Below are 27,689 nucleotides of genomic sequence, written 5' to 3' on the forward strand. Positions count from 1 at the left end.
CCTGTTCTCACTTAATCACGGGTTTTCTTCGGGTGGATCTTCCTCGTGTCCTCCAGCTGCTCTGGTGAGAGAGAGCACGAAATAATAGTCATCTTCAAAAGTTGACATAAAGTGGAAATAAACAGATCGCAGAAGCACAATCACAGGATGTCGCGATTGTGATGAGAAAGGAACGTGCAAATAGACAAAGAACAAACGGGTAGATGTAAACTGAAAACAGCTGTGACGTTGCGGAATAACAGGAATTTTTAAAAATTCACTTTTAAAATTTTCCCTACTCTTGTTAAAACACTGCCTCTGTCCTCTCTAAATATTAGCGCTAGTGGCAAAGGGCGGTACTGAAGAAGCTATTTCCTCACTTTAAATACGTTGTTGAGCACACGGGTCTTCGGATACAGGCTCTTGGAGACCTGAGAGGGACTTTTAGTCCCTCTAAATATATTTTGTAGGGCAGATTTAGTCTATTTTCCAAGAGAAGACCTTCACTTTTATTATTGCTGAGCCCAGAATCGTTAACTAACCTCTGGCTCTGTAGGGAGTCATTTTCAGGTAATGAATATAAGTCGCTTCATTCAGCACTAGAAAAATTCTATTTGAGAGAGTGTGTCACAAGTATAAAAGACAATTTTAGAACACTTGTGAAAATGAGGCATGTAATGAAGACTGAGTTCTAGTTTGAGCTTAAATGAATTTTTCTTTTATAGAAAAAAAAAATCTTATCCATGCAGGGTATTTCCCCAAGGAAATATGAGTGAATGTTTATAAAATACAAATCTATTAAAAATAGGGAGGATGAAGAGATATTCATTATCTTATTTTAAAACACATAATGGGGGGAGGATATAGCTTAAGTGGTAGAGTGCATGCTTAGCATACCTAAAGTGCTGGTTCAATCCTCAGTACCCCCTCCAAAAATAAATAGATAAGTAAACCTAATTACCTCCCACCAAAACAAACAAAATATATAATAATTAAAACTACACAATAAAACACATAAGAACATTAGAATTAATTTTCCTAAAGAAAAAAATACATAGCGTCAAATACCCTGGACTAAATTGCAACAAGCAATCCACAGGGTCACTAAGGAAATGCTACCTGAAAATCGTTGTCATAGTCAAGGAGTGATGGAGTAAGAGTTTCCTCTAAAACAGCTAATATCAACCAGCTATTAACTGGTGCTCTTACAGAATTAGTGTATCTTAAAGTAAGCCTTGAGAAATCTCAGAGTTTTTCAAAAAGGGCCCTGAGAAGGTCCTACAAGTGATTCTTAGGCTGCTCCAAAATGTGAGTGACATACATAAACATATCTGAGTGTAGCCACAGTCAGCACCTGAAGAAAAAATAAGGAAAGTTGCTTTTTCTGAAATAACTATTACTTGGACACTAGCTAACTGATGCTTAATACTTGTATGGGGGGGAGGGTATAGCTCAAGCAGCAGAGCACATGCTTAGTATGCACGAGGTCCTGGGTTCAATTCTCAGTACCTCCTCTAAAAATAAATAAACCTAATTACCTCCCTCCCCTTCCCCCCAAAATAAATAAACATTATTTAAAAAAAGAATACTTGTATGTTCTGGTCTCTTCCATCATTCACTTCTTTACCTAATTGGTTTGACAGTGCAACAGTAGGGAGGGTCAAAAGATTTTTCCCTGAAGGGCGAGTCTGGGGGATTTTTGTCGTCTGCATGTGTGTGGTCGGCAAGCTGACGCAAGTTAGACAGACAGTCTCTATCTAGATAGTCGACCGCTCTTGCTCCATGATCTTGTTTACTGATGAAAAACATTTAAGAATTGACCTAGTTTGACTCCCTGCATCTAATTAGGGTTTTTGCCTTTATATTCTGTAACCATCTAGTGCATCAGTCATGGAGGAAAAAGAGGTCAAGTCTGCTAGGCATTAATGATTCCTTTCCTTAAGTAACATCTACTTATTACTATGAGCACTAGGAGTTAATACCCCATTTCAAGCCGGAGTCTGAAAGAAATCACCTCTGGTATCTCTGATGAAAAGCTACAAGTGGGTCCTGACTCAGGTGTAATAAACACTGATTATAATTAAACTGATGATGCTTTTCACACACAAGGAAAAACACAGAACTTAATGCTAGGCAATGTGACCATTAAATGACATAGCTAAATAATCAGAAATTTGGCCTCTCGGGTACACTGGAGGAATTCAGGGGTGTCCCCAGGCACCCTCTGGCATTTTCGTTCCTATCCACCAGCTGTGTTTATATTCTATGACCTTATCTTGGTGAATGAAATAGACTCAGTCCCTGTCCTAGGAGAGCTCCGAAGATTGGAGGAGATATTCAATAAGCAACTAAATGAATGTGCAGTTATAAACTGGATGAAGGGCCTTGAAGGAAATAAACAAGGCGCAGTCAGTGGAAATACAGAGTGATGGGACCTGCAAAGGCATGAGTCAGTAGGTGACCGTGCTGAGCTCTAAGGATGAGCGAGTAGCAGTGGGCAGCACTTCGGAAGGGTGGAGCAAGGGGAGGGAACGGCAGTTCACCAAGGACCCAGCAAGTAGCAGCCCTCAATAAGATGCAAAATAAAGATGCAACTATTACAAAATCTTCATAATCGATGGAAAAACTGAAGTTATAATTGTTTCTTTAGCCGTAACTAGATCGAATGTGCTCTCTTAAAAATAATAAGTGCATGGTGAATAGTGCTGTTCTTTCTTTATCACTCTCTAAACATAGTTCACCTCAGGTAATTACAGAAAGCAGAATGAAACAGGCATTAACATTCAGGAATGAAGTGGGGAATTTGATCCCTTTGCTGATTTCCTTATGAAAGTGAGTCATAAACTGAACTTCACCTCTAAAGGCAGAAGAAGGAAAATCCCAGGCACACCATGGTTACATTATGTAAAAAGTTGTCTTTGTGGGTGTGCACGTGAGTGTTTATTTAAAAAAAAAAAAAGAATGGAAAGGAATGAGGAAAATCAAATCAGCTGAATTGCTAGGGCAGCAGGATTCTGGGTAGTTTTTATTTAAATTTGGAATTCCATGTTACAATATGCTTTTGAGCAATAAGTGGAAAATGTTTAATGAAGCAATTTTAAGCAACCTTTAGAAATACTTTATATGGCACCCAAATGTAATCTTTGTCTTAGGCTATAATGGTGAGGGCAAGACAAAGAACCAGTTATGTTAGTAACTCCTTCCTTCAGACAGAAGCCCTTCCAAATCCACACAGACACATCCAAAACTTTGAGCCGCTCCTAGAACTCAGGACAGTAATACTGCCTCCCCCACCTCCCCACTGCCATGTGTCTGAGTACCCAATGCCCATCAGCAGCTTTCCTGACCTTTTCGGTGTAAGAGCTGAGACCACTATTGTGCTCACATAAGCAACTTCTTTCCTCCCATCTCCTCCTATCACTGCCATCCACATAGGCATAAATAATCCAAACTGGTACAGGCTGCTGGTCACAGCTGGAGTAAGGCTCAGCCTGAATTCAATCCCTGATTGATTAAAGTGGTAAGTCCCTCAGCCTATCTGCCTAATGGAGGACAGAGGGAATTCTCAGTGGTGGAAAGTATTATGTAGAGCATTTATGTTTCATTTACACACAATGTCCAGCATGCAACAACAACAACAACAAATTAGACATGCAAAGAGACAGAAAAAAGTGGCTAATAATCAACAGACAACAATACAATAAAATTGAGTATGTCATGACAATTTGGAGGTATCTCAGGATGGTTTAACAGTTTAAAGGGATGAAAACATACAATCAACTCAACAGATGAAGAAAAAAATGCATTCAATAAAACTGAACACCCATTCATAATAATCTCAGCAAACCAGGATCAAAGGGAAGCTTTTTAACCTCATAAAGAATATATGCTGAAAACCAATACCAAACATCATTCTTAATAGTTAAAATCTATAAGTATGCCCTTTAAAGCAGGAAAAAGGTAAGTATGTGTCTTCAACATAGGACTGGAGATCCTAGCACACAGAAGTAAAAGAAAGAACAAATATGAGGATTGCAAAGGGAAAAACAAAACTGTATTAAACACAAATGATATGCTTAGAAAATCCAAAGGACTCTACAGAAAAATTATCAAAGAGTTTAACAAGGTGTCTTGCTGTAGCCTGAATGTTTGTGTCCCCTCAAAACTAACCCTCAATATGATGCTATCAGGAAGTGGAGTCTTTGGGAAGCTTCATGATGAGATTAGTGCCCTTATATAAGAGATCTCATATGTTCAACTAAAAAATTTTTTTAAATTTTAAAAGATAAAATAAAAGAGACCTCATAGAGCTTCCTCACCCCCGCTACTACCTGAGGACACAGCGAAAAGCGGGCCATCCATGAACCTGTCAGTAGGTTCTGCTGGTGCCTTGTTCTTGGACTTCCAGCCTCCAGAACAGTGAGAAATAAACTGCTGTTACTTATAAGCCACTCAGTCTATGGTATTCTGTTATAGCATCCCTGACGGACTGACAGGAGCTAGATGAAAAATGGTTAACAAAAATAAACTCCATTTATACAATCAACAAACACAGGAACCATAAATCAAAAAAGACAGCAATTTCAGTACCAAAATTATATTTGGGAATAAATCTAACCTTCCAAAAATATGTAGACCTTCATAGAGAAAATTAGGTGTAGAACAGAACTACAGAAAGGAATAGAACTGGGTGCTAATACATCATTCAAAAGTCCACGAACGAAAAATGCAGGAGACGGTGTGGAGGAAAGGGAGCCCTCCTACACTGTTGCTGGGAATGTAGTTTGCTGCAGCCATTATGGAAAACAGTACGAAGATTCTTCAAAAAGTAAAAATACACTTACCATATGATTCAACAATCCCACTCCTGGGCATATATCCAGAGTGAATCTTAATTCAAAAAGACACATGCTCCCCAACGTTCATAGCAGCACTATTTACAATAGCTAAGACATGGGAACAACCTAAATGTCTATTGACAGATGACTGGATAAAAAAGCTACGGCATATTTACACAATGAAATATTACTCAGCCATAAAAAAGAATAAAATAATTCCATTTGCAGCAACATGGATGGACCTGGAGATTGTCATTCTAAGTGAAGTAAGCCAGAAAGAGAAAAAAATTACCATATGATATCACTTATTTGTGGAATATTAAAAAAAAGACAAACAAACTTATTTACAAAACAGAAACAGACTCACAGACATAGAAAACAAACTTATGGTTACCAGCGGGGAAAGGGGTAGGAAGGGATAAATTGGGAGTTCTAGATTTGCAGACACTAACTAATATACATAAAATAGATAAACAAAGTCCTACTGTATAGCACAGGGAACTATAGTCAATATCTTGTAGTAATCTATGGTGAAAAAGAATATGAAAACGAATATATATATGTTCCTATATGACTGAAGTGTTGTGCTGTACACCAGAAATTGACACAACATTGTAGACCGACTATACTTCAATAAAAATAATATATAAAACACACACACATACAAACACAAAAAGAACTGGGTGCTAATATAGTGGCCTACTAGCTACATGTGGTTACCTAAATTGAAATATAAATCAATTAAAATTAAATAGCATTTACGATTCAGTTCTTTAACCATATTAGCTTCATTTCCAGGGCTCAATAGCCACAGGAGGCTAGCAGCCACTCCACTGGATCCACTGAATATTGCAGATATAGAATATTTCCATCATCACAGAACATTCTACTAGACAGCACTGAGCTAGAATATGTCCATGCATCTTATATTTTTAATTAGAATATGATGGTTTATACTATACTGCTTCAGTTATACTCCCATAAAGGGAAGCATGACTTAGTAAGAAATATAGACCAGGAGTTATAAAGTTTTCTTTTTTTCTAAGAGTCTGGGGGGGTTATTTATCTTTTCGGGGGGTGAGAAGGGGTTTTGCTTACCATCTGAAGGCCCTTCTGACAGTTACGGAGCCAACTATTTTGTGAGTCTCTTCATTATAAAAGCCCCAAAGTACTTAGCTACTTGCTCTTCCAGAACCCTGGCAACAAAGATACAGACACGAGACCAAAGATTGGCCAATCAGATGCTGTGTTTGAAGATCTGAGTCTTGGGCAAGCAATACAGAGATGCTGGAACAGCTCAGAGTTCATTTTGGCATGGGTAGTGGGGACCCCTGGCATTCAGTGAGCACAGATGATGCCAGTGGTGATGATGCCTGTGGCTGTGCCTAGTGCCTAGCAGTGACAGCATCTTAATTAAGCCATTCATGATCTGGATCCCTTGTTGTTCCTGCCCACTGTCCAAACTCAAGACTCCAGCCTTGCCTCTAAGAGCTACCCAGTATCTCCCCAAGAAATTCCTCTTCTAAGTTAGAAGGAGTTGATGTCTTTATTTGCAACTACAAATGTATCTTATAACCATCTAGTGCAAACCTACTGTGATTCATAATATAAATGCAGGTAAATACAATTATACTTTTCTTAACACTTCTGTATCAACAGCCAGCTGAAGCTGAGCCAGAATGTGGTTAAAAAACAAGACCCTTTCCAAAATCTCAGTGACTTACAAAAACAAAGATTCATTCCTCATCTTAATGTCCATTATGGGTCAGCTGTGGTTCCGTTCCATGGCATCATCGCTCTGAACCCAAACCGATGAACCTGGGCTAATGGAGCAGCCTTGATATACTGCAGGTCTCCCTGCTTGAGAACAAAGAGATCAAAATAATATCCCTGCTGGCTCTTAAATCTTCCACCCAGAAGTGACATTCATCACTTCTGCCCGTATGTCATTGGATAAAGCACGTCACACATTGGGATGTACAATCTTTCTAAAGGAAGGGGTACTGCAAGTCACATGGCAAATCTGATCTGAGTAGTGTGGTGTTCCAGAACTGTCCTACTGGGAGGGTCATCAAATATTTGAACAATAATCTAACACAGCCCTTATGACTCAGGGCTGTATTTTATTAATTTGCTAAGTTTCAAAGTGCATAACGTCACTGAAACAAACTTACTTTGAATAAATTTTTTTTCTGGAGGTTGGGTTTGAACCAGTAACAATAGTAACATTTGATCTAGCTCATTAAGGTTGGATGCAGGGCTTCCAAAGTGTGGAGTGGAATATGCAGAATAGAAACACATATGAACTCATATTGAAATTCCTCTTGAACTTTTAAGTAAAAATCTATTTTACAAAATCTCATTAAGCATCTACCATGCCCAGAGTTAGCCTCGGCGCTTTGAGGGACATAAATATAACCAAGATTTGCACAGGGAACTTGATGGACAATTAAAGGGACAAGAAAACATGTCCACAAATAATATAAGGCAGTGATAAAATAGATGAGAGATAGAATAGAGAAAAGTCATCAGATGAGGTAAGTGTGAAATCCCCCAGCCTAGAAATATAATAAAATTGTGTGAGGAAGGGACTACTTTAAAATAAGCCATACAATTCACATGCAGAATAATTTTATACCACAGTGCATGTGTGTTTGGAAGAAGACATGCAGGGAGGAAAGATTGATCTAATATGCTGCTAAGAATTCCTCACTTTAGTCCTTACCAAGGACAGTGGTTATAGTGATGACATCTGACTGAACTCATTTTTGCCAACTCAATTAAGAAACTGGGGGAGGGTATAGCTCAGTGGTAGAGTGCGTGCTTAGCATGCATGAGGCCCTGAGTTCAATCCCTAGTACCTGCATTAAAACAAGAAAAAAAAATCTTATGCCCTCTATCTTGTAGATAGGAGTGGGGGGTTTTTTTGCTTTCAAAATGTCGAAGTTTGGCATGTGGTTAACCCAAAATAATTATTGACTCAAAACTTTGAAGAAGTGTAACTGTAACAGATGTAAATGTTAAATTATTCATGTATGCTCAGTGAAAGCTGCACTTTAAATAAAGGTCAGTAAAGTTCCCTTGGTTAGTAAAATATGGCTTACTTCTGGAGTTTAAAAAAAAAAAAACGCTCATGTGAAAGAAGCCAGAAACAAACGACCACGTGTCGCCTGATTCCATTTATATGAAAAGTCCAGGATAGGCAAGCCCACAGAGACAGAAAGGAGATCAGTGGCTGCCAGGGATGGAGGAAGTGGAAGTGGGGGACTGACTGCTAACGCACAAGGGGTTTCTTTTTGGGGTGATGAAAATGTTCTGAAATTAGATAATGGTGACGGTCGTACAGCTTTGTGAATACACCAAAACCCACTGAATTGTAGCAAAAAATAAATGCACATGAGCTTAAAAACCTCATAAGTTGCAAAGAGCATGGATATATATGATTTCGGGGTGATTATTTTCAAAGAGCCACTTTGATAATTACTGACATATAGCCAAATACAGTCTGTGATGCATCAATAATTAAACTGAAACAACAAGAAAATCACCGAACAACTCTTAATTCTACTCATTAAACACTTGTAGGGTCTTCTGGCAAGTAAAACAACGAACAAATGGAATTTTATTTTTGATCTCCTTTGCCTTATTTATTTCTGGTGACAATGCTGTCAACCACTAAAACGGAAAACGCAAAAGAAAGGCAAAGATTATAAGACAACCGGATAGTTGTCTGCACATTAGTTTGAGCATGTGGCCTAAGACTTGATGGTGTGTGTGATGCCGACTTAAAGACACTGCATGAGGAAGAAAAGCTCAAAAATATTATGGGAAAAAAATGCTCTCTCTTTTCCAGTTCTCCATTCTTTCCACTCTCAAATTGTTTTGCCTGCTGTAAACTACAATCACTCCCTCTAAACTTGTTTTTAATCCTTCATATAAATGTATGTATGTATTGATAAGTCATATCCTGCTCTTTTGGTTTTCCTAAGTGCGTTACTTCAACAAATATTTGTTGAAGGCTTTCTATGTGCCAGGAACTGTCCTAGGGGCTTGGGATAAGCTGTGAGCCCAAAAGGCAAAAGTACTTGACCCCATGGAGTTTACAATTTAGTTGTCGGTGGGGGACAGACAATAAACAAACAATATAAATAAGCAAGACATTGTATTTATTTAGTTAAAAACTTTTTATTGAAGTATAGTCGGTTTACAATGTGTTAATTTCTGGTGTACAGCACAGTGATTCGGTTAGACACACACATGCACATATTCTTTTTCATTATAGGCTATTAGAAGGTATTGAATATAGTTCCCTGTGCTATACAGTAGGACCTTGCTGTTTATCTATTTTACTTATAGTAGTGCATATGTGCAAATCCCAAACTCCCAATTTATCCCTCCACCCCCTCCTTACCCCACTGGTAACCACAAGTTTGTTTTCTAAAGACGTTGTATTTAAATGGCAAATGAGCTCTATGAAAAAAAAAATCAGAAAGGGTGCCAGGGGATGTAGTGAACAGCCAGGGAAACTTCACTGTCCAAGAGGACATTTGAACTAGGGTTTGAGAGAGGTTTAAGTTAAGTCCTTGGGAATCTGGGGTAAGAGCATTCTGGGCAGAAGCAACAGCCCATGCAAAGGTCCTGTGGCAGGCATGTGTCTAGCACAGTCAAGGACAAGTAAGGAGGCCAGTGTGACTGAGTACAGGATGTAGCAAAGAGGGAATTAGTCAAGGAGCTGGGAAAGGTAGCAGAGGGCCAGATAGGTAAGGCTTTAAAGACCACTGTAAGAACTTTGCCTTTCTCTTGGAGATAGGAACCAACAGAGAGTTTTGAGTAGAAGGTTGACATGATTTGATTTGAATATTTCCCAGGATCACTCTGGCTGTTGTGCTGGAAATATCTAGGGGGCAAGAGGGGAAGTCAGACAACCACTTAGCAAGGTAATGTGGCCATCCAGGTGGGGGATGATGCTGGCCAAGATGCAGGACGGGGACAGAGAACATAATGTGATCAGATTCTGGATATTTTTAACAGCTTTACTGAAGAATAATTTACATACAATAAAAAGCACTCATTTTAAGTGCTCGGTTCAATGATTTGTGGAGCGTTTGTACAGAGTTTTAGAGTTGGGCACTCATCACCGCAATCCAACTATAGAACATCTCCATCACCCCAGCTGGATCCCTTGTGCCCATGAGCAGTTACTGCCCATCCCCACGCCCAGCCCCTGGCAACTACTCATCTACTTTCCGTCTCTGTGGGTTGGCCTATTCTGGAAGTTTCATATAAATGGACCGGCTTCCTTCACTTAGCAAATGTTTCCAAAGTGCAGCCTTGCTATAGCATGTATCAGTCCTGCATTCCTCCATATTACTGAAAAGTATTTCTTTTGAATGAATAGACCATATTTTCATCCATTCACCAGCTGCTGCACATCTGGATTGTTCCCACTTTTTTGACTATTTTGAATAATACTGCTATGAACAGTCACATGCAAGTCTTTGGACGTGTTTCCACTTCTCTTGGATATGTACCAAGGTGCGGAGTTGCTGGGTCGTACAGTACATCTTGGTTTAACTTCTTAAGAAACTGCCAAACTATTTTCCAAAGTGGCTGCACCATTCTACATTCCCACTAGCACTGTACAGGGGCTCCAATTTCTCCACCTCCTCTCCAACATCTGTTGTCTTCCCAGTTGTTGATTGTAGCAATCCTAGTGCGGGTGAGGTGGCATCTCGTGCCGGTTTTGATTTGCATTTCCCTAATGACTAATGATGTTGGGTATCTTTTCACGGGCTTACTGGCCATCCCAGTATCTTCTTTCATCTTCTTTGGTGAAGTGTCTATTCAAATCTTTTGCCCATTTTTGAGTTGGGCTTCTGGGTATATATTTGGAATAGAACCAGCAGGATTTGCCGACTGATTGGAAGTTCGATGGGGAAGAGAGGCATCCATCATGCCTTCCAGGTTTTCAGCTCAAGTTATACAGGTATGGATTGCCCTGAAGTGGACAAGTGGTACTGAAGAGAAGATCAGAAGCTTGATTTTAAACATGTTAAGGTTGAGATGCTTATTAGATATCCAAGCAGAGTTTTCAAGTAGGCTGTTAGATTTACGGGCCTGGAATTCAGAGGAGAGATGCAGGCCTGAAGATAAGGAACTGAAGTCATCAGCATATAGATGGTACAGAGAGCCATGGAACTAGACAAATCAACAAAGGAATGAATGTAGACATCGAAGGTGACCAAGGGCTAAATTCTGGACACTCCAAAGTTAAGAGATCAGGAAAATAATGAGGAAGCAGCAAATAACACTGACACAGAGTGGCCAGTAAGAGGGAAAACCAGAGAAAGTGTGACCTATTACAAGTCACGTGGGAAAAAAAGTGTTCTCAAGAAGGAAGCTAGTGTGTCAATTGCTGCTGATAGGTTTCAGGGCTGTCCCTTGGATTTAGCTACGTGGAAGATGGAGGTGGCTGGTGACCAAGACAAGTGGAAAGACCAGTGTTGGCTAGGAACTGGGGCATTTCACCCAATGGTGTAAGTGGGAAGGCACAGTTCTCCAGCCCAGTTGCTGTGGACAGGCCAGCCTTTCGCAAGCTGGAACATGTAACAGATGAATCACTGAGGACTTAGTGAAAAGACAGATTTGGATTCAAGAGGTCTGGGATGGGGCCCCCGTTTCTGTATTTGCCCCCAGGTGATGCTGATGCCGCTGATCCCAGGGCCTCACTGTGAGCAGCGAGAGTGTGCAGCTGATTTTCTCTGCAGCTTCTTTTCTGAATACAGATCTAACCAGGGACATAAGTGGGAACTGCTCTGGGCTGATTCTGGCTGATTTCCTATGGCGCAAGGGCTTGATGTCACTGACAGTGTAGCTCAAATCTGGGACTTGAGAACTAGGGAAGAAACATAAGGAGTGATGATTGTGGATGCAAGCTTTAGCCCTGCTTGTTGTGTGACTGATAGAAGGAGGGATCTTCTATGCAGAAATGCAGAGGCCAGGGCCTAGCACAGTCCCTGGACAGAGGCCACTGCCTGCTGGATGACTCCTTTTTATCTGTCAGTGTGAACTGGCGGGACACCGCCTGGAAGGCCCCTGTGAGGCAGACTGCCATTATTCCTCCATTATATGTAAGAGTAACTGGGATGCTAAAGGTTCAGAACGACTCACTGGGATAAATATCCAACAGAGATCCTGTTTCCAGTTCCCTCCCTCGGTCCGTTTGATTTTCTCAGTTATGTATATTATTTGTCAGAATTTTCCCATTATACATTATTACAAGGTATTTGATATAGTTCCCTGTGCTATCGGTCCTTGTTATTTATCTATTTTATATAGTTTCTATTTGTCAATCTCAAACTCCTAATTTACCCCTCCCCACTCGTGTTCTCTCAGGCAACCACAAATTTGTTTTCTACGTCTGAGTCTTTTCTCTTTTGTAAATAAGTTCATTTGTATCATCTACTTATATGCCTCATGTAAGTGATATCATGTGATATTTGTCTTTCTCTGACTTACTTCACTTAGTCTGATAATCCCTAGGTCCATCCATGTTGCTGCCAATGGCATTTTTCATTCTTTTTTATGGTTGAGCAATATTCCATTGTGGATATATATCACAACTTCTTCATTCATCTGTCGATGCATTTGATTTTTTAAAATTATTTATTTTTTATTTTATTTTTTGGGGAGAGGTAATTAGGTTTACTTATGTTTGGAGGAAGTACTGGGGATTGAACCCAGGACTTTGTGTATGTTAAGCATGTGCTCTACCACTTGAGCTACACCCTTCCCCCACATTTGATTTTTTTTATAGTAGTTTATTGAGATACAATTCACACACCATAGAATTCACCCATTTAAAGGGTATAATTCAGTGGTGTTTAGCATAGTCACTGAGTTGTGCAACCATCACCACAATCAATTTTTGACCTTTTTCATCACCTCCCCAAAGGAGCCCCCATGCCCTTTAGCCACTGTCTCATTTAAAAATGACATTGAAATCCAGTAAAATGTCTGGACACTTTCTGCTCAGCAATTTATGAGATTTCACAAAGCCAGGGGGTGAAACTCCATCTGCTGTAGTGAAAAAACACTACAGAGACGGAAGTCCTCAGTCTGAGAAGACACTAAAGATGAGACCAGAAGGCCTGGTGGACTCAAAGATGCCAACACACGGCACACTGAAACCCAGGAGTTCTTTCCTGTCAGGTGTGGTGAACATCTACTTCAGCTGACCCCGACAGAGGGCACATGGTTCCCTGGCCGGGGGACAGAGTGAAGTGGGACACTGGCTGGACAGCCCTGGCTACACTGTGGCTGGGGGACGAAAATGGAAAGTGGTTTGCAGCCCTGAGGCTTCAGTCACTCACGGTCAGGCACCCCAGGGGGTTCTAGCCAGGTGACTCGGCCCCTTCCCGGCACCCTTGAAAATCTCTCAATTTTGTGTTTCAACTCACAACGGTGAAATAGGCAAATTATGATACCATTTTGATTATTTAAAAGCAAATACTGGGAGCTCTCTCTGTTTACACACATTCCAAAACTGAATATATTACAAAAATAATGAGGTTTCTGAATGGGTCACGTTTTAATTTGCTTATTAATTATATCTGTAACTTTTCCCTGTTTCAGATTTTTAAAAAATATATGTCATCATATGAAAAAGATTAGTGACTACTTGGAACCTATTCTTATTTGTACCTTATTTACATTTAAAAAAAAAAAGCAAGAATATGTCCAACAAATTTATTTTAATTCTATTTTGTTTCACTGTCTTCCAAGGACGTCTGTGATAATTTAACAACGGATACAAGACAGCTTGGCTATTTCCTCATAATTGATTATTATCTGTGTTACATACTCTCCCCTAGCTCAAAGAGGAAGAGAATGAAAATGTAAAGGCCGCTATATTTTATAGGAAATGGTATTTTAAACCGCATTCATAGGCCGCCTCTCTCTCTTCCTCCTCTTCAACGGCCCGCACTCTGTCTATGAAGTGTGTACCTACTTTTACTTTAACCTGAGCACCTAACCCTCACACCTCGTGGCCTTTCTCTTGCCTTTTGAAACAGCCTACACACTATGCAGTATGTATTCCTCTAAATAAATCTACCTTTACTCAAAAAAGAAAAACCCTGCATTTATACACTTATAGTTCTCACATTCATAAAAAACATAAAACATATAAATGTCCCTTTAAAACTACATGTTTTCGGTTTTTAAAATTTAAGTATTTAAAAAGTCACTTACTTTTTAGAAAACCAGATAAATCACATGGGTGCCACAAGAAGGATCAGGAAGTTTCCCCTGCATCAGGAGAGCTGGCAACCCCTGCCAAGTGTTCCTGGCTGGTCTCTCCACGGGGGGAGGAGTGTACAGCACTGTGCTAAGGTGGACTCTGTAAACCACATGCTCCTGTCACTGAAAAAAACCACAATTGAAAACCAGTTGTACTTTGTGTGGAATTAACAGGAAGCTTGGACATTTCTGGAAGCAAAGTGATGTGCAAAAAACCCAAACCCCACCTGTTTATTAGGAACAGTCCTGGCTTTGTCTTTGGGCAAGTAACAATCTCTCACAGCCTGTTTTCTCATCTCTAAAATGCTGGCAGGGTACTTATGAAGATTAAATGAGATGCTGTAGGTAAAGTGCTAGGAATTTAGCAAATCAGGTTCCCACTTCCTCTGCCTGGCTAACTTCATCTCAAGATTTACCCTAAGGGTTGCAGCCTTTGTAAAGCCCTCCCTGGCCCTCCCAGGTCAGGCATCAGGCATCAGGCATCAGGCTCACCTCTTCGCCCTCCGCACCCGGCAAAGTATAAAGTGATGTGCAATCATGACTGATGAGCATTTCTGGTAAAGCACAGTAACATATCTGGAAATCTAATTTTAAATAACAATGCAAATAGAATTATATGAAGTCATTGGTTCTTCCTTCAGATTGTGGGCTCTTCTGAAAGCAAGAAGGCACCTTTTATAATCTAGGTACTTACAGTAAGTACCACTGAGGGATATAAAAATATTTCAGTAAAATACTTTGTGTTTACTGAGAAGTTATAAATAACAAAGCAATCTGACCTAAAAGACGAAGGCCCAGCCCTCGCAAAGGCAGTGGAGCGCTGCCAGCTGCAGGCTTCCTGACTGGTGTTTAGAAATGGTACTAGGGAATGAAAGGAACCTCTCATCACAGAAGTGCTCAGGGAAGAGACAGAGCTGCAATTGTATCTCACTTTCTGTCTCAAAAAAAGTAACATGGAGAAAAGGAGAGTGATGTGTGAAGTCCCGTGAAGAGAGTCCTTCAACATTCAGGTATAACAACTGATGCTTATGCCCTGTGCAGTTATCCCCCTGTAACCATGTCAACCAGGATGCAGGCTCTACTTGTGCTGAATTTCTGTGCTGTTTGTTGTTTTTTCTTATGAGCCTTGGGTTGGGAATTTAGGGTTGATTGTATGAAACAATCATTTGCAAAACTGCCAATGAAGGGAAGGAAAAAAATCTTTTTTCCTCTCACCATCGAGGTTCCTGGCTGGGGCTCCAATAACAAAAGACAGATTGACAAGAAGAAAGCATACATGTGTACTTAATATATTTAGTTTTATGTGACCTGGGAGCCTTCATAAGGAAATGAAGTCCCAAAGAAACAGTTACACGGGAGTGTTTGTATACTAGGTTTGAGGAAGAGTGGGAAGTCGTGGGGAAATGTGAAAGGACAAAGGGCATGAGCTAACGGTCGTCAACTGAGGGAGACCCAGCAACGCTTCTGTGTTCAGATGCCACCCAGCGTCCCTCATCTGCACAGATAAGGATGCTCCCTTCCTCCGGTGTGGGGAGGGCACCTCTCACTCGAGGGTCTTATGACTTGCCTGAGGGGAAGGTCAGAGAGTCCTTCTAGCACCTGCCATTTCTCAAGTTCCTTCAGCTTGAAATAGTTACTATTCAAAAGTGCCAGACTTTGGGGTAGTGTGTCCTCAATCCCATCACCAAGGACTTTGTCAACTATGAGGACACAGGGATACCAGTCTTTGTGTACTCGTTTGAAGCCAGTTAAATGACATTTTGACATTTGGGCCATTGCTCCGGCCACCTAGCTGGTGACCCTGTGAATGTCTTTGCTTCCCTCCCCATCTAACTTAACATGGCAGCCAGGGGGACCCTTCCTCAAGGGCATTCAAATCTTATCACTACCAACCCCTTTGCTTCAATGGCTTCCCAGCAAGCTTGGAAAAAATCCCAAAGTCCTGACCATGACCGACCAGGGCCCTCACAAACCGGAAGGCTTTTAGAAGTCACCTCTCATCCTTCTGCCCCTTGCCACTGCACAGCAGCTCCAGTGGAATCTTCCGGTGCCTAGTCTGTGTCAGGAACCCTCCCATCCTGGGGCCTTTGTACTTGCTGCTCCCATAAAAATGATTTTAAATTAAATGAAAGCTCCTTTACCCCATGAGCAATTTAAAAGAAAAACCCTTTCTTTTTAGGAGATAAAACATAGGATGTAAAAGAATTATGATCTCTACTGAGATGATGTAACGCTCTCTCATTGACTAAAAGGAAAAAAACCCAGATGACTGTTTTCTGATCTCCAGTTGCGAAAGTCACTGACAAAGTTGAAACGAAATGAGGAAGACTCCCCAGATTTTTATATCTTGGAGAGTAAAGAAATTTCCATCTCAAGTGCTTTCATCTGTCTGCAAATTAGGTTTGCAAAATTCCAGTATAAATAAAAACTACCAAAAAAAAAAAAACCCCACCCCTAAAAACACACAAAAAAACCCCCAAACCAAAAAACAAACTCTGACATGAACTAATCACACATGGTTTTCATGTGCTGTGCTCTTTCATAACCACTGAATAGGTTTTAAGATCATTCCAAGTCACATGAAACCGCACTCTGTGAAACTTGAAGTTTTAGGCGACTTTGCAAGTTTTTCTTTAAAAGACCATCTGGTACATCACAACACCAGTCCTGGGAAGCCATGGGGGTTAAAGGCGTCAAAAGAGAATTCACACTTGATGGCCTCAAGCAGATTTCTTCAAAGCCATTTGAAAACACACATGTATTTCAGTTTTCTGCACCTTTAGGGGAATTCTGTCATGAGACAGTCAAACCGTGCCTTCAGCTAGGCCTTCAGAACTCTGACAAAGGAAGTTAGGAGAGTGAGGAGAAAGGAATGGGTGAGAATGTGTAGGTTTGTAGATAACTCACAAGTAAACTAGGTAAAACTCTAAAAATTAAACTTCTATGCATTTTTAAAAGAGAAAAAAAATCAGCTGTAATCACATAGGCTTGTTGTAGTTAATCATGATACAGATTGGTTAAACACTGTTTACAAAGGCCTGGAAGAAGTAATTTCCTCTTCACTTATTAGAGAAATGTAGGTAGATTCAAAGGCTGAGGCAATGGACTTCCTCTGACAGATGAATGCCTATTTTTACAAAAGCAAAATTGGAACTTCAGACCTCAAGGGGTTCTGAGGATGCCCCCCTCAAAATATGCTGTCCTGGCATAAGGATCATTCTGAGCTGAAAGTAAATGAGAAAAGGCAGGCACAGGATGAGCTCTCTGCCCTCCCCTTATTTGCCTGAGAGCAGAACCTAAGTTCCCCTTGTGAATTCCCCACCAGGAAGAGGGGAACAACCACATCACTGGAGGCAAGATGGCTCCAAGAAGGATCTACACAAACAAATCATACTAAATGACCATCATCTTCCATTCGTTCCCCCCTATCATTTACCTTCCCACAGTTTGCTGCCCCCAAAAGCCTAAAGCCCTTTTCCTTTGTCTTGTTACTTCTCTACAAATGTATTATGGTTTGTTCAAATGCTACAGAAGCCCAAGTTCTAACCATCCCTTTGAGTTACTCATCACTGACTTTCTCCTGCAGCTATGTGTGCTGCGTGCATAAATAAACTACTTTTCTCTTGTTTACCTGTCTTTTGTCGGTCCTATTTGCAGGGTCTCAGCTATAGATCCTAGGGTTTTTTTTTTTTTTCCTCTTCTGTAGGCCTTCAGAACAGGAAGGCTCCCTAACATCAGAAGCCAAATGACAAAAAGAGTCTATCTATATTCCCTGGAGAAGTTGCATGAAGGAAAAAAAATACACGACACCTCTGACTAAGCAAGAGGATGCAAAACAAAATTCTAACTGTAGGATTAGTCAGAGGGTTACCTTTCAGGGTTCAAGAGAGACCTGTAAAGTGAGAAGGGAAAAGAAAGGAGAAAATAACAAAGCTCTCATTCCCCAGTGCTGGAGCCTAAAGACAGTGTTCATTTCATCCCATGTCTCCAGGACTGTTTCTCTAAAGTCAATATTGAAGCAGTCTGGGACAGTGAATTTCCAGGAAGAAAATCTGGGAGCTGTTCAAGTTGGGCTATGTACGGTTGTGTCACTTGGGCAAGTCATGGCACCTCTGTGGATGTTTCCTCAACTGTGAAGTGTACAGAAGAACCTTCTTTTCTTAAAGGTGTGAAAGGATCATGTGACAGCCTGTGGATGAGCAGTTCTCAACTCCGACTGCATCTTACAATATCTTGAGGAAATTAACTACACAATCAATGAATAAATATAGCTTGAGGGATTATGACAGAAATGCTGATGCCTGGGTTGCGTCCCATAGATCCAGATGTAACCGTTCCAGGGTGGGCCCTCCGCATCCGTGGGTTTTCAAAACTCCCCAGATGATGCTAATATGCATCCAGTGCTGAGAACTATCGCTGCGGAAGCACCTTTCCAAATATCCTGAAGAGGATCACCCAGGGATCCTGCCAAGATCTGGATGTAGATTCGGATTCTGTACTGTGGGGCCTGAGAGTCTGCATTTCGAACAGACTCCAAGGTTATGCTGAGCAGCTCAAGTACTAAATGGCCACAAAGTACAATGCAGGGGGGAGGGTAACAGCTCAGCGGTAGAGCACGTGCTTAGCATGCACAAGGTCCTGGGTTCAATCCCTAGTACCTCCATTAAAAAAATAATAATAAAATTGTAGGATGCAATATTAAAAAAAAAAAAAAGAGCCAATGCAACAGGCACCCACTCTTTCTCCCCAAACTATCAACTTTTAGTGACAGTCGTGTGAGCTTCAGCTAATGACTCTCTTTCCTTCTTTGTAGGATTGCTTTAAGAATAGTGTGTAAGATTTTAGGAACAAGCATAAAAGGCTGGTACAGAAACAGGCACCCCTCCAGTTATCTGTTAAGAGAACACCCACGTATAACTATAAGCACACCCACTTGCTGTGGTACCACTGCTCCCCACATTCACTGCAAATGACATAGGTCATCTGTTCCTCATCTGGCTGGGAGTTCCGCACCCAGCTGGGAAGGAAGAGAGTCCCTCTGGAGATCACGGTGACTTTACAGTTGAATTTCTCGCAGCGTCTGCATTTTATGTTCCTGGTCTGTGTGCCCTCCACCGCTTGGGGAAGGGAATGTTCTCGTATGCAAGCTTCTGTGTAGGAGGCTCTCAGCTGCTTCAGTTCCTTGCTTGCCATGTCCATGATGGTCATTTCGGCAAATTCTCTTGGGGACATGGTCCCAGAGAGCAAGTTTTGTCTTAAGTGAGTGTTTTGGGGGTTCTTCAGATTGGCCACTTTGCTTCGCACACAAGCTTTATATTTTCTGAGGTTCTTCGAGTAAAGGGTAAAAAGGTGCTCTTCGATTTCTTGTGCAAAGCTGCGCCACAGATCGGCTCTGGGCGGATCTGCGGGAAAACGAGCGAGAGCTTCATACAGCAGCTCGGTGCATTTAGCTCTGACGGGCACTGCGGGAGCCGGCAGCTCGCCTGCTCTCTTGTCGGCGGGTTTAGGGTCACCAGCCCCAGCACGCGCTGCCTCAGGCTCCACTCCACCAGGGCTATTTTCCGGCACGGACACTGCAGCGGCTTCTGCAACATCTTGGGATGCTTGCAGAGAATTAGAGCTGGAGCGGCCCCGGACCTCATCCTGATTTAGGTCAGGAGAAAGCCCTTGATTTTCTTCTGGATTTCCACCTGAAGGGAACAGCTTAGGGCTACCCCTGGGTTTGCAGTGAGTATCCTGATACAGAGCTTTCCACTTGGACAGCAAACATTTGGCTTTCTTTTTCAAAGGCACCGTGGGGCAGTTCTTGAGGACTGTGTACACGGCCCTGACCACCTCTGTCTCCTGGAGATGCTCCTTAGTCACGCAAAGAGATTCTAGCTCAGTAAGGGGGTTGCCAAGATCCTCAAAATTCCTTTTAGACATCAGTTGCTCAATAAGGGAAGCTCTGGCAGCTATCTGCTTCTTGTCAGACATCCTTTCGGCTGCAAAGAAAAGAGAAGAGAGGTTTCCGTTTTCTCAAGCTTGCGTTTGCCAGTCGCAGTTTCCTGATGAGACCATAGTGCTCTCTGCCAGCTACCTAGGCAGTGTTCTCTGAAAGAGTTAGGTAATAAAAATGGGTGCAACACGTTAGAAAATGCAACCTGCAATGCAGTATGGTTTTGTTTCAAAAGTTTGATTCTCTATAGTTTAAAAAAAAAAGGGGGGGGGCCCTCTAAACAGCTTCTGCAGTAACAGTTGCTTAAAAGAGGCTGGCTGAAAGATCTGCTGTAACTTTTCCATCGCTAATTGTACAAATCGCTGATCTTTCCAGATCAAGATGAGTCAGCTCCTTGGTGTGGAATCTGGTGGTTATGCTCAGGATGAAATCACGCCCGTCTCAGCGTCAACAGGGGAAGGCCGAGGAGGCTGGACTGCTTTCCCCCACGTTCAGCTACGGAACTCAACTCCTTGTTGATTTTATAGTATTTTGGGAGTACTTTTCTGAATATAAAAGCATGAGGCACAGGGTGAAAAGGGGCTGCTGTTTAGCTGTCCAGAGGAATCTTAAGAAATGGTGAGAGAGCACCGGTGGGGAGGCAGCTGGACCCAGGTTAGATGGGCCTCAAAAGTCAACAAGCCACACTGTGCTGACATCTGAGTCTTCTGAACAATGGGGTAAAGGTTCAGACTATGCAATCCAGGGGGCTTATGACTTTGGACCAACTGGCCAGAGTTTGTGTGCATTAACTTTTTCCTTCTTTTTTTTTTTAACCTTTCAGGTGTAAAAAGTTCCTTAATGGTTATGTCTCTGTGAATCTCATCCTGGGCAAGCAAACGTTTACTTTATCTAACCAGTCTATATTTTTCTCTCCACGTCATGCATATAACTTTGCCTACAAAATACTTGTGGATCTAAATCTGCCCATTTGGGTCTAAGTGTGAACCTAAGCATCTTGGTGGCAGGGATGCTGCCTTTTCAAAGACCCATGGGCTCTCATTTTATAGCGCTCGATAGTAAGTAACTACCACTGAACACACACAGGCTAACAACACTGAAGCGATTACAGAGAGAATGAATGCAGCCTTCCTAGACATCATCTGATAAGTGCTATAAAATGTCAGGTCCTTTTAGTCAGAAATTCTACTTCTATAAATTTACTTTAAGGAAATGAGAGATGCGGAGGCTGTATATGTAAGAATTTTTTTCAAACGTAGAAGGAAGTATTAGGTTCCAAATGGTTAGACCTGCACATGAACGTTAACAGCAGCGTTATTCATAAAAGACAGAAAGTGGAAACAGTAAGCTATAATGAAAAAGAATATGAAAATGAATATATGCGTGTATACGTATGACTGGAACATGATGCTGTACGCCAGACATTGGCACAACATTGTAAACTGACAATACTTTAATAAAAAAAAATTTTTTTAAAGTGGAAACAATCCAAATGTCTATCAACTGAGGAACAGATAAACAAAATGTAGTGTACCCATACAATGGAATGTTATTTGTCAATAAAGTGAAATTCTGATACACACTACAACATGGATGAGCCTTGAAAACGCTATGCTAAAAGACACAGAAGACCACATGTGGTATGATTCCATTCACATGAAATGTCCAGAATAGGCAAATCTAAAGAGACAGAAAGTAAATTAGTGGTAGACCAGGGCTGGGATAGAGGGAAGGGGGGAACGGGGAGGCAGAATGAAGAGCTGGGAAGCTACTAATGGGTACAGAGCTTTTCTTGGGGGAGGTGAAAAAGCTTCTCTAAAGCTGACTGTGGTGCTGGCTGCACAACTGTGAATACGCTAAAAGCCACTGAACAGGTGAGCTGTATGGGATATACATCGTATCTGAACAACGCTGTTATTTAAAAACAACATCTAGGGTCTGATCCAAATTTTTCTTTAAAAATCACATGTGAAGAGAAAAGGCCGAAAATAGATACACACAATTTCAGACAGGCATTTTCTGAATGGTAAGATTTTAAGTGATTTTTAAAAAACTAATTAACTAATTTTTTAATGGAGGTACTGGGGATCGAACCCTGGACCTCATGCAAGCTAAGCATGAGCTTTACCACTGAGCTATTACCCTCCCCTCCTTACGTGATTTCTGCTTGTTCTTTTACTCTTTTCTGTATTTTCTATAATGAGCATGTACTATTTTCATAATCAGAAAAGTTATTAGTCTAATATAATTTCACGAGAAGCCCTATACATTTACGGTATTTGCCCACTGAAAAATGGTGTGGTAAACGGATCAATCAACTTCTACCTCCCTCTGGAATCAGGACACCAGGAGGGGACCATCTCAGCTGGGGCTCTGCATTAGGACCAGCACTCATGATTTCCTCACAAGTCCGCTGCTGCATCGGAAACAGTTCACTCTCCCCTCAAACTCTGTCCCCAAACAGGAAGAATTACGTACCCAGGGCCACAACTCTGAGGCTCCTACTGGTGTTTCCCCACTGGACAGCTCAGAGGTGACCCAGACACCGAGGCTTGCGTTTTTACCCTGGATGGAGCTGGAGGGTAGACCATCTGGGCAGTCATTTTTTTTTTCTTTTTCTTTCTTTCTTTTTTTTTCAAGTCAGTTAACAGTCACTCAATGGGCCATTGATTCTGGATCTTAAGTGACTTTCTTTAATTAGTCATGAATCAGAAGAACCAGTACTTCAAGATCACTGTTTCCCCTTTTCAAATTTCACGTTTAAGGACTGAAAACAGGGGAGAGGGTAATAGCTCAGTGGTAGAGAGCATGCCTAGCATGTACGAGGTCCTGGGTTTAATCCCCAGTATTTCTATTAAAATAAATCCAAAAATAAAAATAGTAAACAATGTAAGTCAAGATGATAAGGTCTCAAGCAGCTCAATACACTTGAGCCCTCCCTCATCTGTTGGAAAATTTCCTAACAAAGAAATATCCATCCTGCCTGCATTCTATATATATTCTACATGCATCGCTACTGAACAAAGCAGGATTGAAGTTGGCTGGATGTCAGCAACGTGGTTAAAACAGGCTGGTGGAGAGTGCCCACGACCAGGTTAGGCAATATTTAACTCGGGTTGGAATTTCTCAACAAAGGGTCAGAGTTTCAAGGGGATCCTGAAGGAGAGTTTAACTGTAGCTTTAGGGCTCCAGTGTTCTGAGAGCATTGTTTCTCTTACCAGCAAAACCTCTGCTGTGCTCATGGAAATCTACAGAAGTTAATGGATTCACATATAAGTACCTTGCTCTTCATTTCATGTTCTTTTATTTAGTGCCTTTCCATACTTTTTAATTTTTATTTTTAATTGTGGTAAAACATACACGCCGTATAATTTACCATCTTAACCATTTGTACGTGTAGGGCTCAGTAGCATTAAGTACATTCACATCATCGTGCAACCAACTTTCAGAACGCTTGTCGTCTTGCAAAACAAACTTTGCACCCATTCAACAACCTTCCATTTCCTTCTCCCTTGCAGCCCCTGGCAACCACCATTCTACTGTCTGTCTCTATGGATCTGACTACTTTAGGTACTTCGTATAACTGGAACCATACAGTGTTTGCCTTTCTGTGTCTGGCTTATTTCACACAGCATCATGTCCTCAAGGTTCATCCCTGTTGGAGCATGTGTCAGAAATTCCTTCCTTTGAAAGGCTGAATAATATTCCATTGCATGCATAGACCAAATGTTGTTTATCCATCCATCCACTGATGGACACTTGGATTGCTTCTACCTTTTGGTTCTTGTGAATAATGCTGCTATGAACACGAGTGTCATCAAATATCTCTTTGAGACCTGGCTTTCAATTCTTTTGGATGTATATCCAAAAGTGGGATTGCTGTATCATATGATAATTCTATTTTTAATTTTTTGAGAAACTGCCATACTGTTTTCAATTCTCTTCTCTATTTTTCACAGCATTTAAATCCTGTCAAACTTTCTGTTCTCTCTGTGGGACAATCATGTGGATATAAAGCATTTATTGCCCAAGGGGGGTATAGTGTGGAAGCAACTGACATATAAAATTTGGAGAACTGCCATAAAAAGACAAAGTAGGCTGTGTGTCCAGTTTAGAGTTCTACACAGTTCATTCAGTAAATATTTATTATATAGATAAACAACAAGGTCCTACTCTACAGCATGGAGAACTACATTCATTTGCTTATAATAACCTGTAACTAAAAAGAATATGAAAAAGAATACATATGTGTAACTGAGTCACTATGCTGTACACCAGAAACTAACACAATTATACTTCAATAAAAATAATTTATTATGTATCTGGTACACAATACATGCTGAGCCTAACCAGATACTCTCTGCCTTGAAGGAGCTGACAGCCCAGTGGAAGCCCACTGGCCAATTACAACATGTGTCTCCACAAGGACAGAAACCACTGCAAGGGACACACAAAGCAGGCACACAGACACCAAGTCCGGGCTTCCTGTCATCCGGCCAGCTCCAGTTACCTCCTCACTGCCTTCACTCTGATTCACGTTACTTCGTAGCGGGCTCATATTCTAATACAGATTTCAGCAAGATATTCCCATTTTCCAGCTTAAAGCCCTCCAGAGGTTCCCCTCCACTCTCAGGATGGAGCCCAAGGTCCCTGGCCAAGTAATGAAAAGCCCCCTTCTAGCCTCTCTGGGATTCCATTGAATCCCCGACAAGCACGGCCCCCGTCACAGGCCTTTGCTCCACTAGCTCCCCGAGCCCGGCCTCTCTCTCAGCACGAGTGGTTCTCACTCCTGACTGCAAATCTTCATCATCTGGAGAAATTCAACAGCAAAAACAAAAACTATGTCGGGGTCTCACCCGAGAGAATGAATTAGAATCTCTGAGGACGGGCCTGGGTATTTTTCAGCTCTCCAGGTGACTGTGATCTAAACAGGAGCTGCCATCAGTGTCCTGTACACCCAGGCACAACCCCCATCCCACAGCAGAGTTGACCAAGCACCACTGCCATCCACCGGCCCAAAGGCAGTTCCCGTCCTGCTCGTAGACTGAACACACACAACCTCTCTGACTTCAGATTTGGCTGGATGAGCCTCATTAAATAAGGAAATATTAAAAATATCTGCTGTGTACAACTCACCTGAGAACCTTCTCTACAAATTACAACTGCTGATTGCAATGTTTTAATTGTCACAATGCACCCAAGTCCCCGTATTTGTTCCCACACTTACCCTCTAATGGCAGAAGGCAATACAAGTTGAGCAACTCTATGCGCCTTATACACTCCTGTCATCTCAGTCCTCACAACAACCCTGAGACAGGTAGAGGGCTTATCTCCGCCTTACAGATGAGGAAACCTGTTAAAAACATCAAATATTTGTGCACTGGTTTTTTTCATGGTGCATATCACATCAAAATTTTTTTTTATTGTCAGCCTTCCCCACAAGACCATAGAAAAATGATGTCTGTTTTAGTCACTGATACACACCTGGCCAACACCTGGCCAGTGCTTACCATTACTCAACAAATACTGTTTTGTTAAGTGAGAAAAAAGCATCCAGGATACTCTCTCTCCTCTCTGCTTGTGAGCATCATTCTTTTCATCACAGACCGGCTTGCTTGTACCTGTTGCATCTAAGCCCAGGGCCCCTCAGCTTCTTCCACGGGAGGCCAACCTCACCTCAGTTTTAGTTTAGAAAATCATTTACAGATAGTCTAGATCAAGAAGAAAAAAAAAGCAGCAGCATGGTGCCTACTGTCCTACTATGAGCTCATCAAGTGGGTTCCAGGAGTCAAGCCATTTGGAGATAAGAAAGGTCGAGACAGTACAGTTCCCAGGACGGGGTGTTGAGCATGTTGGGGGGGGGGGGAATTCAACATTCAAGATTAATGAGAATTAAATGAGACAGTCCTTATAAAGTCCTTAGAATTATGTCACACACTATGCCTGACTGACAACTACACAGGACCACAATGAAAAGGTTTACATATTATCTCCCATACCAGGCACTGTTCTGGAGCAAGGGGTCGGCAAACTGTTTCTATAAAAGGCCAGACGGTAAATACTTTAGGCTTGGCAGGCCATCCAATCTCTGTATGGCATACTCAACTCTACTGTTTTCAGAGCAGGGACAGCACGCATAGACAATACATAAATGAATGGATATGGCTCTGCTCCAATAAATCTCTTCTCCAAAGACAGGCAGCCTGAGTTTGGCTGCAGGCCATAGTTTGCTGACCCCTTTCTAAGACAGTGGTGTCCAATAGCAATATAATACAAGCCGGAGATATAATTGTAAAATTTCTAGTAGCCATGTGGAAAAAAATAAACAAGTGAAATTAATAATACATTCTATTGAACCCAGTGTATCCCAAATACTGTCATTTCAACATGTTGATATAAAGAAATTAAGATTGTTTACATTCTCTTTTTCATACTAGTTCTCCAAAACTCGCTGTTTTACACTTAATGCATATCTCGATTCAGACCAGACACATTTCAGGTGCTCAATAGCCTTATGTAGCCAGTGGCTATCATATTGGACAACACAGTTCTGCAACATACGGTGGTATAGATAATGCTGAGATACACACATATACCCCTAGCTTCTGAATACATAACAAAAAATAGGATTTATATAGTACCAGCAAGAGCAGGCCCTAAACATAGATTGACTGAATGCATATAATAGCTTGTACATGTTAACTGATATTAAAGTATATAGACAAAGTGCACACATCCACACACATTTGGCCTAAACCCTGAGTAAAGATCAAAGAGAAGTTTCCACAGGCTGGTAACAAATCAGCAACAAGCTAGATCTGTTTGGATCTTTACATCTCTCTAAAATCTGAAGAGAAATTTTACGTTTCTTGCCACACACAGCCCACATACACCTCTCTAGCTACACAGGAAGCTCCCTCCTCTAGAGAGAGAAATGCCAAATGCTGTTAGAGGCGGCGCCGTTTCTGAAGTCACTCAATACTGCGCTAGGGCACTTTCGCTTTATGGCGATCCCTAACAAAGGTACAGCGAGGGGACTGGACCAGCGCAAGGGCCCACTCTGGCCCAGGTCAGGGTTTCAGTGGGTGGGGTGGAGCGACAAGCAGAGCCTGCTGCAAGCCGTCCGACGGTGACAGCCTGAGACCCAGCACACACGCAGCGGCGGCCCCGAGGACCCACCTCGCCGATCTCGGCTGGAGAAGAGGGGAGGGCAAGGACATGTGTGGGCCTACCCGGCCCTGGGCGCAGCGAGAGCCTCCCCGAGCAAGGTGGGCTTCCACTGGGGACAAAGGCTCGGCTTTCTGCAGAAGCAAAGACGCCGCCGAACCCTGAGCACTGCTCACGGAGAAGCGCGAGGGAACCCCGGGAGCCCTCGGAGGCCCCCGCGTCTAGAGAGAACTTCCGGTTCTGGGGCGGGACCACGGAGGCTCAACCCACCCAAACCCACATACTGGAGAACACACGACTTTGCGCATGCGCGGTAAGGAAATAGCGTCTGCGCAGAGCGATTGGCAGGCGAACCGCCCCCAAACCCGCAGTTCCCAGGAGGACGTCATCTGGGCGGGGGCCGGCGCGGGGGCGGGCGCGGGCGGACCGCTCCAGTGCCTGAATGGAAACAAACTAGCCCGGCTGTT

The 27,689-nt window shown here is 41.9% G+C and overlaps 1 protein-coding gene across 2 annotated transcripts; it reads right to left on the minus strand.

The window, feature by feature from the left end:
• TCEANC (transcription elongation factor A N-terminal and central domain containing) lies at positions 1–27,679 on the minus strand. 2 transcript variants are annotated; one of them, XM_064482558.1, is made up of 5 exons: positions 27,235–27,679; positions 25,283–25,408; positions 14,070–20,101; positions 6,542–6,677; positions 1–61 (listed from the first exon to the last, which is right to left on the minus strand). In XM_064482558.1, exon 3 carries the CDS (start codon positions 20,091–20,093, stop codon positions 19,035–19,037), a length of 1,059 nt encoding a protein of 352 aa, XP_064338628.1. In that variant the 5' UTR covers positions 20,094–20,101; positions 25,283–25,408; positions 27,235–27,679; the 3' UTR covers positions 1–61; positions 6,542–6,677; positions 14,070–19,034. The 2 variants fall into 2 exon arrangements, with proteins under 2 accessions (XP_064338628.1, XP_064338627.1); XM_064482557.1 differs by lacking the exons at positions 1–61; positions 6,542–6,677 and having other exon boundaries at positions 9,293–14,240; positions 19,051–20,101.
• Between the last annotated feature and the right edge of the window lie 10 nt (positions 27,680–27,689).

The sequence above is a fragment of the Camelus dromedarius genome, chromosome X (assembly GCF_036321535.1).
Source record: "Camelus dromedarius isolate mCamDro1 chromosome X, mCamDro1.pat, whole genome shotgun sequence".
NCBI classification, from domain to species: Eukaryota; Metazoa; Chordata; class Mammalia; order Artiodactyla; family Camelidae; genus Camelus; species Camelus dromedarius.